At 35.2% G+C, this 19,350-nt stretch overlaps 2 protein-coding genes across 2 annotated transcripts in view; both read left to right on the top strand.

Moving 5' to 3' along the window:
• Positions 1 to 19,350, top strand: part of LOC127869944 (low-density lipoprotein receptor-related protein 4-like) — a 171,796-nt gene that overhangs the window by 91,657 nt on the left and 60,789 nt on the right. The gene's annotated exons all lie outside the window — the stretch shown is intronic.
• The window catches only part of LOC127868276 (uncharacterized), a 53,829-nt gene that overhangs the window by 14,507 nt on the left and 19,972 nt on the right, over positions 1 to 19,350 (top strand). The window contains exons 5-7 of the mRNA XM_052409904.1: positions 11,987 to 12,078; positions 13,980 to 14,044; positions 16,647 to 17,503. Of these exons, the coding sequence (XP_052265864.1) occupies positions 11,987 to 12,078; positions 13,980 to 14,044; positions 16,647 to 17,503 (1,014 nt within the window). The remainder of the gene's footprint in view (positions 1 to 11,986; positions 12,079 to 13,979; positions 14,045 to 16,646; positions 17,504 to 19,350) is intronic.

Below are 19,350 nucleotides of genomic sequence, written 5' to 3'. Positions count from 1 at the left end.
TGGTCTTCAAACAGTTATTTATACATGTATTCAGATTTGAATGCAGATTTGTCAGGCATGCTGTTATGCATTGTATGTATTGAAAAAAGGATGAACTGGGTTACTGATAACCGAACATCTCGTCGAATTGTCATATCTAGTTTTGAAATCTATGTTGTACTGGCGTTTTTGCAACAAATAACAAGAACTATTTATACATCAGATGTAAGATTAAGAATGTGCACGTTCGATCAGTACAAAGTATTTTTTTAGGGATTCTTTCTTACATCAGATATATGCATTTAATACTACACTATACACTATGCTACAGGGGATTTTTTTTCCCCTCAAGAGGTAAATTTTCACCTAGACTTCATTTTTTTTTTTAAATCTTTAAATACATAAGTTAACCTGATCCAGTGTAGAAAATATAACATATTGCATAATTAAATTATCTGTTGCCTTGAATTTGTTTTAAAAACAGCAAAATATGTTTAATTGCATGATTATTTAAGACTTTCCTTATTTTCCCCAAAATCCTGCGTTTCGTTGTGATTTTTTCCCCCAAAATCCAGCGTTTCGCGCGATTATTTTTCCCCTCAAAAAAGGCCAGGCCCTTTTCCCAAAATAAGATAAAAACCCCTGTGTAATTGAAGTTAACATGTCATTATTTCGTCCTCCTAAATGTTTTAAACAACTACGAAACAGTTTCATTCACTTCATTGATTACTATCGGTTAGTCTTGGTAAGAAACATCTTTAGAATGTTATATCTATAAATCGATAGCTGGCACACACATGCATGTACAAGTGTTGGTTAATAAAAGTGAAGAGACTGTGGAGATTTTGTAATACTCTTTTCGGCTTAAGGAATATCATTTGCAGGTATTTCTGTCCGTTATTTATTATGCCCCCCATCGAAGACCATGAAACTTCATAGGTACATTGATCATGACTGGCAGATGACCCCTATTGATTTTCAGTTCACTAGGTCAAAGGTCAAGGTCACAGTGACTCGAAACAGTAAAATAGGTTCCGGTTGATAACTCAAAAATGCTTACGCCTAGGATCATGAAACTTCATAGGTTCATTGATCATGTCTGGCAGATGACCCCTATTGATTTTCAGGTCACTAGGTCAAAGGTCAAGGTCACAGTGACTTGAAACAGTAAAATGGTTTCCTGATGATAACTCAAGACTAATTAGGCCTAGGATCATAAAACTTCATAGGAACATTAAACATGACTGGTAGATGAACCCTATTGATTTTCAGGTCACTAGGTCAAAGGTCAAGGTCATAGTGACTCGAAACAGTAAAATGGTTTCAGGATGATAATTCAAGAATGCTTACGCCTAGGATCATGAAACGTCATAGGTACATTGATCATGACTGGCAGATGACCCCTATTGATTTTCAGGTGACTAGGTCAAATGTCAAGGTCACATCGACTCGAAATAGTTAAATGGTGTCCGGATGATAACTCAAAAATGCTTACGCCTAGGTTCATGAAACTTGATAGGTACATTGATCATGACTGGCAGATGACCTCTATTAAATTTCAGGTCACTAGGTCAAAGGTCAAGGTCACAGTGACTTGAAACAGTAAAATGGTTTCCTGATGATAACTCAAGACTAATTAGGCCTAGGATCATGAAACTTGATAGGTACATTGATCATGACTGGCAGATGACCCCTATTGATTTTCAGGTCACTAGGTCAAAGGTCAAGGTCGCATGCAGTGACAAAAACGTATTCACACAATGGCTGCCACTACAACTGACAGCCCATTTGGGGTGCATGCATGTTTTACAAACAGCCCTAAAAAAATGTTTCAAATTTATTGTAGCTGAAACTTCATTCTATAATAATATGCATTAATGATATAGATATAGCCTCTGTTGCGTAAGTGTACATTATATACATGTGCCTATGTTTTGGAAAAAAAATGCCAATTCTAAATCATCCAAAATCAAGGTTACCCTTTCATTATAAAGAAAATATCGTTCCTTGTTTCTCTCTCAGGTCATACGTTATTTAACACAGATTGCCAGTACGAACAGTTTATGCTGCTGTTGGTGGTGTTGCTGTTGCTAATGCTGATACCAACTTTGCTGATGATAACGATGATGATCATCATCATGATGGGAGTGATAGTAATGATTATTGTGGTGATTTATATTAACTCTCTGCATTTCTTGGGAAACATTATTATATAACTAAATTATTGCTATTTTACAGAAACATGGCGTATGAGTAAATAGAAGTTTTTGGCTTGGACCGTAATTTTGCTATGGTAAATTGCATGTCAACTCCTATGAAAACTATCTTTACTGAATCACCACTTGACATGAGTAAAAACATGTCCCCCATCAGCCAACCAAAGGACAGCAATATCAATGTGCTGGACATGAGTTACAACGAAGATGTATCTTGAATAAGTTTAAGCTCTTCAGTTTTGTGACATATGTGAATATTCAACCAATCAATGATATAAAATCTGCAAAATCGGCATACAGTACAAACGCGCTCCAGGGCGGAAAATCACGGCAATATTGTTTCTTGTTCACGTTTTTTTTTCGGCGGTCCTCACAAAAACGCCGCGGACACTATCAAAGTTAGAAGTCGACGCGGATTGTCATGGACTTTTCGCTGACCGCGGTGGATGCACGGCTGATCTCGGTGGAGGTTTGTTATAAGAAAATTTCATTCGAGAAAAGGTTCATTATAAAAAAATATAACATACATGTTAACATTGTACCTTTGTTTTGTTTGTGGTGAGTAAATAAAATTCCATTAAATATATAATTCTCTCTATGATATAAAATTGTTTACTTCTGTGTCCCAATAATGATGAAGTAAAACTTAAAGTATTTATAGCATGGTTACGTGAATTCCCGAAGATAATCTTAATTTAATGTTCCTATATCTGTGAAAAATAATAAATATAAGGAAATATAATTGCATACACAATTAAATACCCGCAAATAAAAAAGATAACTCGTGTATAATTAACTTCGTGTGCGTAACGTTTTACGCCATCTCGTGTCCCTAACATTAGCTCGTAATCCTTAAAAGTGATATTATGGGCATTTTTCACTGTTGAACTGAGCTGAAAAGAATTTACAGGTCAAAAGAGTTAGATAAAATGTGGTTACTGGCCAATTATCGGCAAATCATCATTCTACCAGTTGTTTATAATATATATATATATATATATATATATATATATATATATATATATATATATATATATATATATATATAATTCAATATTTTCCATGACTCATCCAGTCCTCTTCGCCGAAATTATCCGTTAAACAAAAAAGTGTCTTTGTGTCGTATGAATGAATCTGCATTAAAACTTCATTTAGATTCACATCGTAAATCGAATCATTTATTTCGTCAGTTGTCAAAACGAAAGTACGGTTGATATTTAAATGCATTATTGTTCTCTTTCCTGGATATTGTTTTAGTATGTTGATGCTTTATTAACAAATATAAGTCTATATGAAGTGAAAACACCAAAAAAAACAACAGTTGCGCTAGACACCTATAAACTGTTGGAGGCCCATAATATCACTTTCACCAATCATTCAATTTAAAACACATAAATGACCAGTACAAAACTAGCATTATTAACGCCTATTTCAATTTGTATGAGCGTTATCGGTTTGTACTCTCCGCAATTGTGTTAATTGTAATAACATTTACTGTGACGTTGCGTATCATCGAAGTTGCAAACTGTAAACTACCTCAGCTATTATGAAGTTTATAAATGCGAAAGGACACGTCAACTAGTTATGAACTGGGTAAAACAGTATATTATTGATCCTGATATCGTTTACCGCCTGTGGTGTATGGTCTCTGTTGTAACGACTATCATGTGAGTTACCATCTGAACAATATCTTATCTTAGCGACACACATTGCCACGGGCTAATATAACACCTGATTAGCATAAAATAAATGCCCATATGTAGGCTGAACAACATGCCACAAGAAAATCAAAATAAATTAATTAATTAAATTAACCCTAAACAATAGATGTAAAGTTGTATTAAAGACTCATTAAATGGTGCAACGATAACAAAATAGTCAAAAATTTAATTTGGTTGCAATAAAGGAAAACTTACTATTTATTGCATCTTCTTTCTCAGCATTACCAAAAAAGCCTCAATAGCATTGTTAATAAATATTCAATTCAGGTGAAAAATTATATTGTGCTTGTATACATCATGCTAAATGCTATGAGAGAATAAATTGCCCTCTTCTATTGCAAATTGTAAACAGCACGGGTACAGCGAAATAAATCATTCACCAAGATATATCAAAGAGCAACACACGGGTAAAGGCGATTAAAATATCCGACTTCATGAAATCCGATGGATAATCATCAAACAAATCTACACTCTTTAATAGACAAATAGATATTTTATTAAAATAACACTCACAATTTATTCTAAGTAATGAGTATCAGCATATGAGTAAAAACAATTTTAAAACATCCGTCTTTCATTTAATCAAAAGGACAATCATGAAACAAATCGGGTAATCTTTTATAGTCAATTATCTATTTCATCCAATCAGACCTAGTGTCAAAAATCTGTGAATAGCGGATTACAGATGTGTGGAATTAATGAAGATGGTGGAAAATTGTGCAAACTGTAAAAATCGCAAACAATTGAAAGAGATTAGTGATAAGTGAAGGCGGTATTCGGTAATAACCCGGCGTCATGTGAAGAACCCGTATCTAATCAATACCAACGATCATTTTAATGTGGAATTCGGTTGTAAATTTGTGATAAGTATAATTCAGTGTTTCCATGTTACGCAATCATACATATCTCGATAGTATTAAAATTCCAATACATAGAATATACGTACCTCTCACAAAATTTTGAGTATCATTTCAAAAATTTAAAATAGAAAGAGGTCGATATAGAAATATTTCACGACAACAGAAAATGTTAATTTTGCAATCGTAATGTTATAGAAAACTAGCACTGGTTTTCATTATAACAAAAGTATGACGATAAAAAAGACATTTAAAGCGAGATTAAACGATTTTGTGTATGTGTTAAAGTGTAATATATTGATAAAATGTGTAACAATAACACAAAATAGGCAAAACAAAATATACATTGAAGACGAATTTCATAACATTCAGCAAAGACAAATTAGTGCCCCGAGCCGATTGCGATGAATATATTTCGTACAAATTTTCCTACAATAACCGAAGCATTCGTCTTTTTAGTTAGTGTTCGAGTGTCGTATGAATAGATATCGATGCAGAAATTTAAAAAGAACCGTTTAACTAAATTTAGATTCAAATCATACTTGCATGATTTACATGCTGGCGAATTCGACTATACAGCCTTTTTCGATATCAAAATTAAATATCTGGTTTATTTAGCATTTTCGACAAATGTTCTTCTTAACTTTTATTTTAATTTATAAAAAAATATATGTTTAATAAATCTTTTACACATTTTATATTAATTAATACATATTTGAAAAGATCGTACATGTATATACTCGCTTTAAAGGGATATACAGGTTATTTGCTTGTTTAAATTTTATTTCACGGGTGATGAAAAAATAGTATTTTTACGAGTTGCAAAGACACGAGTGAATTTTTTTTTTCTGTGACCACTCTTAAAATAAAATCGGTAATCTACCCAAACCAACAAATTTTATTTTTTAACACAGTTTACATTTTACAAGCCTGAACACTGAAAATCATTTAATCCATTTAATATAAGCCAATATAGCGGGAATCAGAATGTAGCGACGCTGTCATTTCAAATTTGATCCCGGCTCTATTGGATGTATGTTACATGCATATAATTATAATAATAATAATATAGTTATTATTATCATCATTAATAACATGCACTATGATACATGTATCTACATGTATATATTCAAAAGATAAATACATGTTTGTATAGTTGAAATCTACTTTGAGATTAAATAGTTACGGTCACGGTGTAACGCCGCGGATCGTCGCCGCGGACCACGGTGGACGAATGCCTGCTGTGTTTTTTGCCGAAGTTAAATACGTCCGCCGTGGATTGATACGACGATCATCGCGGACCGGTGAACCTCCGACGTCCGCGGCGATTCCTACCAAAAACGCGTTCGCGGTGACACTGCGGAAAATGAATAATTTCTAAGAGCTGTACTGTAGATATATCGCAATAATTGAAACAGAATGCATTTAATGTAATCGCAATTAATGATACATCATCACTGCAATATACATGTATGATACAGTCATTTTAAAAACCGTCTTTTTTATTTTAATCAATATCTTAGTATATTCAAAATGCTGATAGATAAAATGTATCATAACAGTTATTTGACTTCAATTGCAATATATTACATACAAATATATGTATATTTCCAAACAGTTTTAGACAAAAAAGGATATTTTCTCATAGAGCAACATGTGTTTTCTAGTTTTCTTCGATGATTTTCAATGTTTTCATAAACAACAACTTCTTCGAAGGGGATTTATACGTTCTCAAGGGAAACTTAATTCTCTACGACATCTAAAGTACAGAGTTTACTTACTTGTTTGCAGTATTAATCCATTGTTTTATATCAAAATTAACACAGCGGTATGTAAATATTGCCGTTACGCCATGGCAATCACATCGCAACATCCGGGTATGATACAATTGGTTTATACACTGTGATATTTGACTATTATTAGTATAATTGTTTGTTTCTGGAGCCAAATTGAATTTCAATGTGTATACATATACTTTAAGAAATAATTATTGAGATTTAATTGAATCTTTATGGTAAATTTATCAAACAATGAAAAACATATATAAACTTACAGTCAACATCATATTAATATTTATTCCCTTTTTATAATGCAGCAATTTTTTTTGCACAATTGGAATAAGTACCAGTATCAGCGCAATTGGGAAAAATATGCGCAAAACCCCCTGAAATTGAGAAAATTCACATTGTGAAGTCTTCATATTGGAAAATTGGTGTATTTGATTTTTTCTCCCAAATACTTCAAAATTGATAACTCCATGTTGTCAAGTTGTCAATATTATATTTACTTAGGTGCAAGCCATAGAGCTGCATAGGGAAACTAACTAAATGTTAAATTTTATTTATTTAAAACCAAATGTGTTTTTTTTAACCTTCAATTTTTAGCTCGGCTGTTTTCGGAGAAAACACGAGGTATTGTCATAGCCAGCTTGTCGTCCGCCGTCAGCCATCCGCCGGCCTCGTGCTAAAACCTTTACATTGGCTCTAAAATCAAAGTGCTTCCACCTACAACTTTGAAACTTCATATGTGGATGCACCTTGATGATTTCTACATGCCATACCCATTTTGGGGTCACAAGGTCAAAGGTCAAGGTCACTGTGACCTCTTAAAAAAAAAGTACTATCATGCTCCTTATTTCCATCAGATGCCAGTTGTTATCTCTAAAACCTGATGTACAATTAAAACAAAGAACTTAGTTTTGAGAGCTACTTGAACTGTGTAGATAGTGAACACATGGAATAGCATTGAGTAGGGCCCGATTTTCTTCAAATCTAATTAATCTATATAAATAGAAATAGGAAGAATTCTAATCATATTACCAGTAATTACAATGTTACAAATTGTATAATCATTGCATAAAACGCATATGATGTTGGTAATATACATGTATGACAGTTAATACATTTTATAATAAATTTTAGCCAATACAATTTAATTAATAGCATATGCTTATGATATATTGCCACAATAGAGATCAATTAAAAACACAATATTGATATAAGCGGTAAAAATCATCGACAGTTACTTAAACGGCTTTTAAGCTCACCTGAGCACAACGTGCTCATTAGCTCACCTGAGCACAACTTGTCCGTCGTGCATTGTCCGTTGTGCGGCGTCAACATTTGCCTTGTTCACTCTCTAGAGGCCACATTTATTGTCCAATCTTCATGAAATTGGGTCAGAGGATTGGTTTCAATGATATCTTGGATGAGTTCGAAAATGGTTATGTTTGCTTGAAAAACATGGCACCCAAGGGGCGGGGCATTTTTCCTTATATGGCTATAGAAAAATCTTGTTATCACTCTAGAGGCCACATTTATTGTCTGATCTTCATGAAACTTGGTCAGAAGATTCATCCCAATAATATCTTGGACAGGTTCGAACATGATACCGGTTGGTTGAAATCATGGCAGCCAGGGGGCGGAGCATTTTTCCTTATATGGCTTTAGTAAAACCTTGTTAACACTATAGAGGCCACATTTATTTTCCGATCTTCATGAAACGTGCTCAGAAGATTTGTCCCACTGGTATCTTTGATGAGTTCAAAAATGGTAACCTTTGCTTGAAAAACATGGCTGTCAAGGGGCGAGGCATTTTTCCTTATATGGCTACATATGGCTATAGTAAAATCTTGTTAACACTCTAGAGGCCACATTTATTGTCCAATCTTAATGAAATTTGGTCAGAAGATTCATCCCAATAATATCTTGGACAAGTTCGAAAATTATGCCGGTTGGTTGAAAAACATGGCCGCCAGGGGGCGGGGCATTTTTCCTTATATGGCTATAGTAAAACCTTGTTAACACTCTAGAGGTCACAATATTGTCCAATCTTAATGAAATATGGTCAGAAGATTTGTCTTAATGATATCTTGGATGAGTTCGAAAATGGTAACGTTTGCTTGAAAAACATGGCCGCCAAGGGGCGGGGCATTTTTCCATATATGGCTATATAAGGCTATAGTAAAATCTTGTTAACACTCTAGAGGCCACATTTATAGTCAGATCTTCATGAAACTCAGTCAGAAGATTCATCCCAATAATATCTGGGACGAGTTCAAAAATGATGCTGGTTGGTTGAAAAACATGGCCACCACAGGGGCGGTGCTATTTTCCTAATATGGCTATAGTAAAACCTTGTTAACACTCTAGAGGTCACATTTATTTTCCGATCATCATGAAACTTGGTCAGAAGATTAAATTTGTCCCAATTATATCTTGGATGAGTTCAAAAATGGTTTTGGTTGCTTTAAAAACATGGCCACCAGGGGCGGGGCATTTTTCCTTATATGGCTATATATGGCTATAGTAAAACCTTGTTAACACTCTAAAGGCCACATTTATTGTCCAAATTCATGAAATTTGGTCAGAAGATTGGCCTTAATGATATCTTGGATGAGTTCGAAAATAATTATGTTTGCTTGAAAAAAATGGCTTCCAAGGGGCGGGGCATTTTTCCTTATATGGCTATAGTAAAATCTTGTTAACACTCTAGAGAACACATTTACTGTCCGATCTTCATGAAACTCGGTCAGCAGATTCATCCCAATGATATCTTGGATTAGTTCAGAAATGATGCTGGTTGGTTGAAAAACATGGCTGCCAGGTGCGGGGCATTTTTCCTTATAAGACTATAGTAAAACCTTGTTATTATAACACTCTAGAGGCCACATTTATTTTCCGATCTTCGTGAAACTTGGTCAGAATTAAAGATTTGTCCCAATAATATCTTGTTATCTCAAGTGAGCGACTTTGGGCCTTTCAGACCCTCTTGTTTGTGAAAAGGTACCGAGTCTGCTGTCAAACCACAGAATTTCACCAATAGTTTCATCACATTGTTAAAGGGGCCTTTTCACAGATTTTGGCATGTTTTGAAGTTTGTCATTAAGTGCTTTATATTGATAAATGTAAACATTAAATTTTAAAAGCTCCAGTAAAAAATATAAAATAAAATTAAAAAAAGGCAAAAAAAGTAGCCCGCAGCAGGGCTCGAACCAGTGACCCCCGGAATCCTGAAGTAAAAACGCATTAGCCAACTGAGCTATCCTGCCAAGCATACATAACATGTGTATATTATACGTTATATAAGCAATCTTCGTAGTTTCACAAATTAAAACGACAACAACAGAACTCTCCAAATTATTCAATCGTTTCGCGTTGCAACGCTTTATAATTTTTAGGTTTTGAAATCGTCAAAAGATGCATATAATGGCTATATTAGACCATGGAAAATGTTCAGTTATACTGTTTCCTAACAAATATCATAACTAAACCGAAAATTTGTGAATCTGAAACAACTTTTTTCAATTTTGTCAATTTACCAAAACGTGAAAAGATCCCTTTAAATTTATGCCATTAAGTGATTTTGAGAAGGACGTTTCGGCTAGTATTGGCTAATATTGAATATTAAATATGTACAGTGTAAAACAGTAGGTTTTTCATTAAACAGCTAATCTGCTGATGATGTTAATGGCTACCTTGCACACTGTTGACCAATCATAATAGTACTTCTGTTTTGAGAAACTGTGTATTATCTGGTCTCACTGGGATACATTTTCATGCTCACATCGAGCGACACTCTCGCATATGCTTGGACAGTTACCAGGGCTGCACCTACTACCCATGCGTTGCCATTAGAATAAAAACTCTATTTGCTATAGTTTGCTTTTATATGAAGACAATTATTGTAAATAAAACTAGTTGTATTATTTCAAACATAAATCATTTTAAATAGAGGCAGTGATATAGTCAGCACAGACGCCAGGCATATCTACAACGCGCTTGTTGTGTGTTTGTTAACTTAAATCCTACTATTTTCTTCCTTTATCAGTCTAAGAATTATATTGTGATTACAGATCATGCTTTGAACTTACTGATAAATGTATCTTAGTCAGCTAAGGTGTAACAATTATCAATGTTGCTTCAATCAAAGTCATGTAAAAAGAACATTAAAAAAGGTAAATATTACAATTTAATACGGATATCTACTTCAAGTCATCGAAGACCATAGACATTTTTTTCGGCACCATCTTTGTCTTCAGCTGTTAATGCCACGTTACAGTCACTGATCCAAAGAACATAAAGAATAAAAAATGACTAGATTTAGATTATTTTTATTTTGACTGTAAACAAGTTTCAGATAATGATGTATGTACAACTGTCATAGGTGTGTTCTGCAGGGTTTTTTACTTGTGATCACAGGTTTCGACACAAAAAATCAAAACTTTGAAAGCGCAGGTCCTAAATATTGTTATTACCGCCCACATTTTTGTACAGCTTCTCTCTAACTGGCATCATGTAGTGGAGGGTTGGAGAACACAATCCTGATATTTTCATTTGTTGGGAGCACCCTACTTTATAAACATAGATGCTGGTTTTGTTGTAAGTTTTTGATTATGAATAAATTCCATATGAACAATGCAGTTAAGATTACAACTATGTATTGCACAAATAAATTGAAATTTGTATTGCCTTTAGATGACGACTTCACACTTCTGCCATAAATATTGTCAAATCATAACTTAATTTAAGCATATCTTCAACTCATAGCAGAAAATAATGTCCTCAAAATCCCTGTGGGGAATTTTTGTCCACTCACATCAATTTAAGCAATTTTTCAAGATCGATTGTGATTTAAGTTAACAATTAGGTGTGGTCATGACTTTCAAATCAGAGGTATTAAAAGTAAAAAAATTGCATTTTATCAATACCTGTTTAAGAATCCTTGTGAACTTTGTCCCTGTTGTTATTGTTGTAGTTTAGTTGTAGTTCAGACTACAACCTCTCACTTCTTCAGTTTGCAGTATTTAAGTTCCAACTGAAGTTTAGAATAGGACTTCACACCTTAGAATCTATGTGACCCTAAAATCTATGTGACCCTAAAATCTATGTGACCCTAAAATCTATGTGACCCTAAAATCTATGTGACCCTAAAATCTATGTGACCCTAAAATCTATGTGACCTTGGCCTGTGTTGTTGTTCAGACTAAGACTGCACACCTCTTAGAATCTATGTGACCTTGGCCTGTGTTGTTGTTCAGACTAAGACTGCACACCTCTTAGAATCTATGTGACCCTGGCCTGTGTTATTGTTCAGACTATGACTTCACACCTCTTAGAATCTATGTGACCTTGGCCTGTGTTGTTGTTCAGACTAAGACTGCACACCTCTTAGAATCTATGTGACCCTGGCCTATGTTGTTGTTGTTGTTCAGACTACGAGGAGAAGCTGGAGCATGAACATCAGGCGTTGAAGAGGCAGCTGAGTCAGCTGGAGGACGATGATAAAGAGTCCAGGCTCCAGAAGGTACAACATGTTCCTATGGGTGACCAGTGTTTTTTTGGTCAAATTTTGGGCTGGTATTTGACCCCCTATGTCCAAAATTATACATTTGACTGCATTGAATTCCCAATTAAAGGTTTCCAAAAAGAAAAAAGAAAATAAGTGAAATACAACACTATTTTCCCAACCCAGCTATATGGTTGAACCGTAGTAAATAAAGTATTAAAAATACTTACGATTTTTCCCAATCCAACGGGCCCAGCCCAATGCCCAAAATGGTGGAAAAAACACTGTGGACTCTATTTTGTTTAAGTAACTTTTTTGAAGTATTTTGGAATCCTTTGACCCTTTCTAAAAGTTATCACTACTTTTTACTTTTTATCCATGAGACAAAGCCACAGTTATGTATTTAAGCGCCACAACAGCGGCAGTAATTGTAAGTCCCCTACTGGTGTGTCTGTCTCACTTTACTGGATCCTGTGATAACTTAAAAAGTTCCTAATATTTTTTCATGAAACTTGAAACATCGACAGATGGCAATATGGAGATTATGCACATCATTTTATTTTGTTTCTGCGTCAAGAATTCTGGTTGCTATGGCAACAAATAGATGAGAAATATTGCTGAAAATGGTGGATTCTGCGATAACTTAAAACGTTCTTCATATTTGTTCATGAAACTTGAAACATGGACATATAGCAATAAGGAGATTATGCACGTAGGTAGTTAGGGGAATTTTATTGCTTGGCAATAGTCTTGTTAAATTCAGGTGTGCGACCCAGGGCCACTGTGACACTCTTTTGATGTATACATCTATCATTATAGTGAGAGTTGGAGCTCAATAAGCTCTATTTCGGCATGATTCTGTTGAAAGCAAGGGCTGTTTATTATCAAAGGTCTTGTGACAAGATATGACTGAAAATGAATTTTAAAAAGAGATTTTGACTTCCTGAAAACAAGCAAATGAGGCAAAGAAATTAAAACATTGTTTCCAAGTGCATTGACATTGAGAGTTGTTTAAGCTGTTGTGCTTGGTATGAAGACACTCCAGCATATAATCTATAGGAACACAATGGAAAATAGGTGGGCTCAGTATAACTAACTAATAACATTTATATTTACCATGATACAGATTTACTATTCTGATTTAAAAATATTTGTACATCAATCATTTTTATGTCCACCAGTATATACTGGGGGACATATTGTTTTTGCCCTGTCTGTTGGTTGGTCTGTCGGTTGGTTGGTTGGTTTGTTTGCGCCAACTTTAACATTTGCTATAACTTTTGCAATATTGCACATAGCTACTTCATATTTGGCATGCATGTGTATCTCATGGATCTGCATTTTGAGTGGTAAAATGTCAAGGTGAAGGTCATCCTTCAAGGTCGCACAGGTCAATTATATGGGTCAAAATCGCTCATTTATTGTACACATTTGCACTATTGAACATACCAACTTCATATTTGGCATGCATGTGTATCTCATGGATCTGCACATTTTGAGTGGTGAAATGTCAAGGTCAAGGTCATCCTTCAAGGTCGCACATGTCAATTATATGGGTCAATGCCAGTAATCATAAGTAAGCCAGGATACCTACTGGTGGGCATAGTGTTTCACAAACAAATCTTGTTAATTTATATATCAACCAGCACTACAAAACAAGAAATGTACATGTTTAAACTTGTACATTAAGTCACTTGAATGTCTGCCTGCTCTTAGTTATTCTAGAAAGACCCTCATGGTCAGAACAAGCTCATTTTGTCCATTTTGTAGTTGACTAGCCAGTGAATAGAAATTTGGGCCATAAATAGTTCTGAGATTAATAGACCTGGTGGCCAGTAATGGTTGTGGGGCTGTCAGCCTGTCGCGCAGAGTGTAATTGTATTTTTGTTTCAATGTCAGTCTTCTCTGTTGGAGTCTAGGTCAGCAGCTCTGAGTCTGATAGTTCTGGAGATAGCCGTAGTCGCAGTAAAACCAGGAAGCAATTGTAAGAAATATAGACGTAATCTATTTATTTTTGTAAGCTATGCTTTTTATGCTATTATTTTACATTATGACACATCACTTCTGTCGCCCATTTAAAAATCCAATGTTCCCATCCCTGCATAGTTTGAATATGTCATGATGTTGGAATGATATACATTCTGATCTGGCTATAATTTTAAATGTTCCCCATGCATTGGTCAAAAAAAGAAGCTCAGGTTTACAGAAAAATCCATATAAGGGCATAATTGCTTGGCTCTTATTAAAATATATAAACACAAATTAATGTTGTTGAGTGCTTGATTTTTCAATAAAATCTGCACATACTACTATTGTGTTGTTTAAATAACCATTGGTTTGTTTAACATCATGCAAAATATAACATAGGCCTGCATCTTTTATCACATGGCATACCCTGTTTCCCATGTTATATAACCATCAAGAATATTTTTATCTTATACTTGTGTAATATATTTTTAAGCGTTTTCATTTGCTTAGTTTTTGTTTGATTGACCAATCGCATTTTGTTATTATGCTGTAATGACGTTGCACCATCAATTGACGTCACGAAATGTAAACAACATTCGGGATTTATCATTGAGTTTGCGTAAATATTTATTTAATTTGCTTTTAGCATGTGATAAAAAAAGATCTCACACTCGTCATTTCATACCATATTTTATTAAACTTGTCCAAGAAATTTGTTAGTAAGCGAGCCCAAGGCTAGCTTACTAACAAAATTCCTGATATCGTTTTATAAAATATGGTATATGAAAACTCGTGCCAGATCCTATATTTATGTTATAGTTTATACTGCGCTTTTTAAAAAATCATGTCAGCCTCAGCCTTGGGCCATTGTTTACATCCATCTCCGTTGTGAGCACAATTTCCTATAAAACCCCACAGGTGCATATTATAGTTATATAATATCCCCCCCCCCTTAGAGCTGGTTAAAGCAGTTTAACACAGTATAAACAGTAACGGAACTCTTACCAAACTTGCTTAAAAGTATTAAAATTATTTATAAACTGTACTAAACTGTAGTTAACTAGTGAAAAAAACTTGGATTTACCAAAAGAACGATACATATGAGCCGGTCCCTTGGAAAACTGGGCTAAATATAAAACATCATCCCATATTAGCCTGTGCAGGGACCACACTTCCAGCTTTAATGCAGTTTTTTATGCCCCCGAAGGAGGGCATATAGTGATCGGACTGTCCGTCCGTCTGTTCTTGCGTCACACTTTGCGTTTAGGTTTCGAAAAATGCTCATAACTTCTATATCCCTTGAGAAATAACCTTAACCTTCATATTTGGTATGCATGTGTATATGGACAAGGCCTTTCCATAGGGACACAAATTTTGACCCCTGTTACCTTGTCCTTGAAGTAAGGGTCTGCGTTTAGGTTTCAAAATCTGCGTTTAGGTTTCGAAAAATGCTCATAACTTCTATGTCCCTTGAGATATAACCTTCATATTTGGTATGCATGTGTATATGGACAAGGCCTTTCCATATGCACAAAATATTTTACTCCTGTTACCTTGACCTTGAACATAGGGTCCGCATTTAGGTTTCGAAATCTTCGTTTAGGTTTCGAAAAATGCTCATAACTTCTATGTCCCTTGAGATATAGCCTTCATATTTGGTATGCATGTGTATATGGACAAGGCCTTTCAATACACACACAAATTTTGACCCCTGTGACCGTGACCTTGAACTTAGGGTCCGCATTTAGGTTTCAAAATCTGCTTTAAGGTTTTGAAAAATGCTCATTACTTCTATCAAAGCGTTCATAGGGGGCATATGTCATCCTATGGTGACAGTTCTTGTTGAAATATTTTTTTGACACAGAATGTGATTTGATTTTTTTAAATCAGGAAAAATCAATAAACACATTTTATATATCAGTGTGTTTTTTTTCGTATTAATTTTTTTTATGACAATATGGACCTAATAATTATTTAATTCATCTTTGTAAATTCAATGAAAAGTTGTAATCTCAATGTTATTCCGACAGTAAAAAAAAACTGCTTGAGGCATAAAAGAAGTTTTCACAAGGGACTTAAATCAGAATTTAATTTGTTCATAGCTTGTATTGGATTTGATTCATTTTAATTCAAAATTTCAATTCAAGATTTCTGGAAGAAGTTTGACTTTTTGTAAGCACTCATATTAGAGTTAGATGAAGTGAAATCTCCAAAAAATTACTAAAAGCCTAAAAAACTTTATGAAGTTCAGGGCTCGACATAAACTTTTTAATCCAACTGTTCAATCAGACTTGTGTCCTAAAATTTTTCATATCTGACGTTACTTGTCCTTTCTATAAAATGTAACTTTTAATATACAATAAATGTTTTCAGTTACTTTACAACATCTATAGTGATTTTTGCTCAGACGTTTTATATTGGAAATCATTTATAAACAACTAGAAGGAAGTCTCATTATAGTGGTTCTCAATCTGCCTAAATGTAAAATGTCTCAAGCTGTATGTAACTGAGCTATCAATATTCAAGTTAGAGTGATACTGAAGTCAGTTGAACTCCCAACACGCGTATAAACATTTCTGAGTCTATATTACACTCGTAATGCTCTTTCCTTTTACTAGTATTGATAGCCATGACCACCACAAAATGCACAAGAAGAAGTCAAAGAAGAAGCACAGCCGGGCTGATTCCCTGTCAAGCATCGACCGATCCTCGGAACCAGAACAAAAAAGACGCGAACATCTGAGCCCTTTGAAATTCAAGAATAAAAATCCCCTAGTGAGTGATGCCATTCAGGGATTTCACTGGGATGATGAATCAGATGCCACTCCACAACCAAAAAAAACAAAACTGACCATTCCGTCAAGGTCGCCTTCCCTGGGTACCAAAGTGCCAACCTTGCCCCCAAGAATTAGGTCAACCACTTCATGGTCATTGTCCAGTGGTGAAGGGCGCAGGGGTGAAAAAATTAAGGCCAAGAGCTTAGTGTCTCCCGTGAAAAAGAAAGAAGTTGGAAGAAGAGCATCGCCAGAGTTTGAGAGGGAATCCAGATTTGAAAAGGCCAGAGGGTCCCAACGACAGACAAAGTCAAGGTCGCCCAGTTTTGAAAAGTCGTCATTTTCTCCAGATGATAAAAAGGCCAGGAAAGCAGAACAAAAGAAGAAGAAGAAAGAAGCCGAAACTCTTGATAAGTCGAAAAACACCTCACTGGATAGGTCCCGAGGTAATGAGAGCCGTGACAAGGAGCTGAGTCCGGTGTCGGACTTTAGATCAAACTCACTCATGAAAAAGAAGAAGAAAGACAAAAAGAACAAGGACAACAAGAAAGATAGAGCTACTTCTCCTCTTAGAGAGGATGTTGTTATACCAAAAAAGAAGAAGGATCAAATGAAGGCAAGAGATAAGTTTATGTCGTCAGTCCCTATGAAGTCCTTGGAGAAAAGGAATCTGGATCAATCACATGACCACAGGGAATTAGGTAAGCTCAAGCAGTTTTTTTGCTAATATAAGAGCATTTATAAGGAAGTGTCCTTCAAGAAATAACCTCAATTATTATTATTCAGCAAAATTGTTTTTTTTTTCCCCCCAAAAAAATGTAATGATTGTATGTATAGGTCTGTAAATAAAAGACTCTTTTATTTTTAGCTCCACTGGCCAGAGGCCAGCGGGGCTTATGTCATGGTCCTGTGTCCGTTGTGCGTGCGTCCGTGCATGTGTGTGTGCGTTAACTTTTCCTTAAAACATCTTCTCCTAAACTACTGGTCCAATTTTGATGAAATTTCAGAGGAATGTTCCTGGGGTGAACCTCTTTCAAATTTGTTCAAATTATGCCCCTGGGGTCAAATTTGACCCTGCCCCGGGGGTCACAAAATTGAACATATGCTTATATAAGGCCTATTTTGTGAAAACCTTCAAAATCTTCTCATCCATAACCATTGGGCCTAGGTCTATCAAATTTGGTATGTAGAGACATCTAAAAGTCATCTACCAAATTTCTTCAAATTATGCCCCTGGGGTCAAATTTGACCCTGCCCCGGGGGTCACAAAATTGAACATATGCTTATATAAGGCCTATTTTGTGAAATCTTTCAAAATCTTTTCGTCCATAACCATTGGGCCTAGGGCTATCAAATTTGGTATGTAGAGACATCTAATAGTCCTCTACCAAATTGCTTCAAATTATGCCCCTTGGTTCAAATTTGACCCCTCCCCAGGGGTCACAAAATTGAACATAATTATGCTTATATAAGGCCTATTTTGTGAAAACTTTCAAAATATACTAATCCATAACCATTAGGCCTAGGGCTTTCAAATTTGGTATGTGGAGACATCTTATAGTCCTCTACCAAATTTCTTCAAATTATGCCCCTGGGGTCAAATTTGGCCCTGCTCCGGGGGTCACAAAATTGAACATATGCTTATATAAGGCCTATTGTGTGAAAACTTTCAAAATCTTCTCGTCCATAACCATTGGGCCTAGGGCTATCAAATTTGGTATGTAGAGATATCTTATAGTCCTCTACCAAATATCTTCAAATTATGCCCCTGGGGTCAAATTTGACCCTGCCCTGGGGGTCACAAAATTGAACATATGCTTATATAAGGCCTATTTTGTGAAAACTTTCAAAATCTTCTCGTCCATAACCATTGGGCCAAGGGCTAATAAATTTGGTATGTAGAGACATCTAATAGTCCTCTACCAAATTGATTCAAATAATGCCCCTGGGGTCAAATTTAACCTTGCCCCAGGGGTCACAAAATTGAACATATGCTTATCTAGGGTATATTTTGTGAAAACTTTACAACTTCTTGTCCATAACCATTGGGCGTAGGGCTACCAAATTTGGTATGTAGTGACATCTTATAGTCCTCTACCAAGTTTTTTCAAATTATGCCCCTGGGGTCAAGTTTGACCCCGCCCCGAGGGTCACAATATTGAACATATGCTTATATAAGGCCTATTTTGTGAAAACTTTCAAAATCTTCTTGTCCATAACTGTATGGCATAGGGCTATCAAATTTGGTATGTAGTGACATGTAATAGTTCTCTTCTTAGTTTGTTCAAATTATGCCCCTGGGGTCAAATTTGAAACTGCCTTGGGGGTCACAAAATTGAACATATGCTTATAAAGGTCTTATATTTTGAAAACTTTAAAAATCTGCTTGTCCATATACATTGGGCCTAGGGCTACCAAATTTGGTATGAAGTGACATCTTATAGTCCTCTACCAAGTTTGTTCAAATTCTGCCCCTGGGGTCAAGTTTGACCCTGCCCTGAGGGTCACAAAATTGAACATATGCTTATATAAGGCCTATTGTGTGAAA

The sequence above is a fragment of the Dreissena polymorpha genome, chromosome 2 (assembly GCF_020536995.1).
Source record: "Dreissena polymorpha isolate Duluth1 chromosome 2, UMN_Dpol_1.0, whole genome shotgun sequence".
NCBI lineage: Eukaryota > Metazoa > Mollusca > Bivalvia > Myida > Dreissenidae > Dreissena > Dreissena polymorpha.
This window is presented reverse-complemented; position numbering and strand designations above follow the sequence as displayed.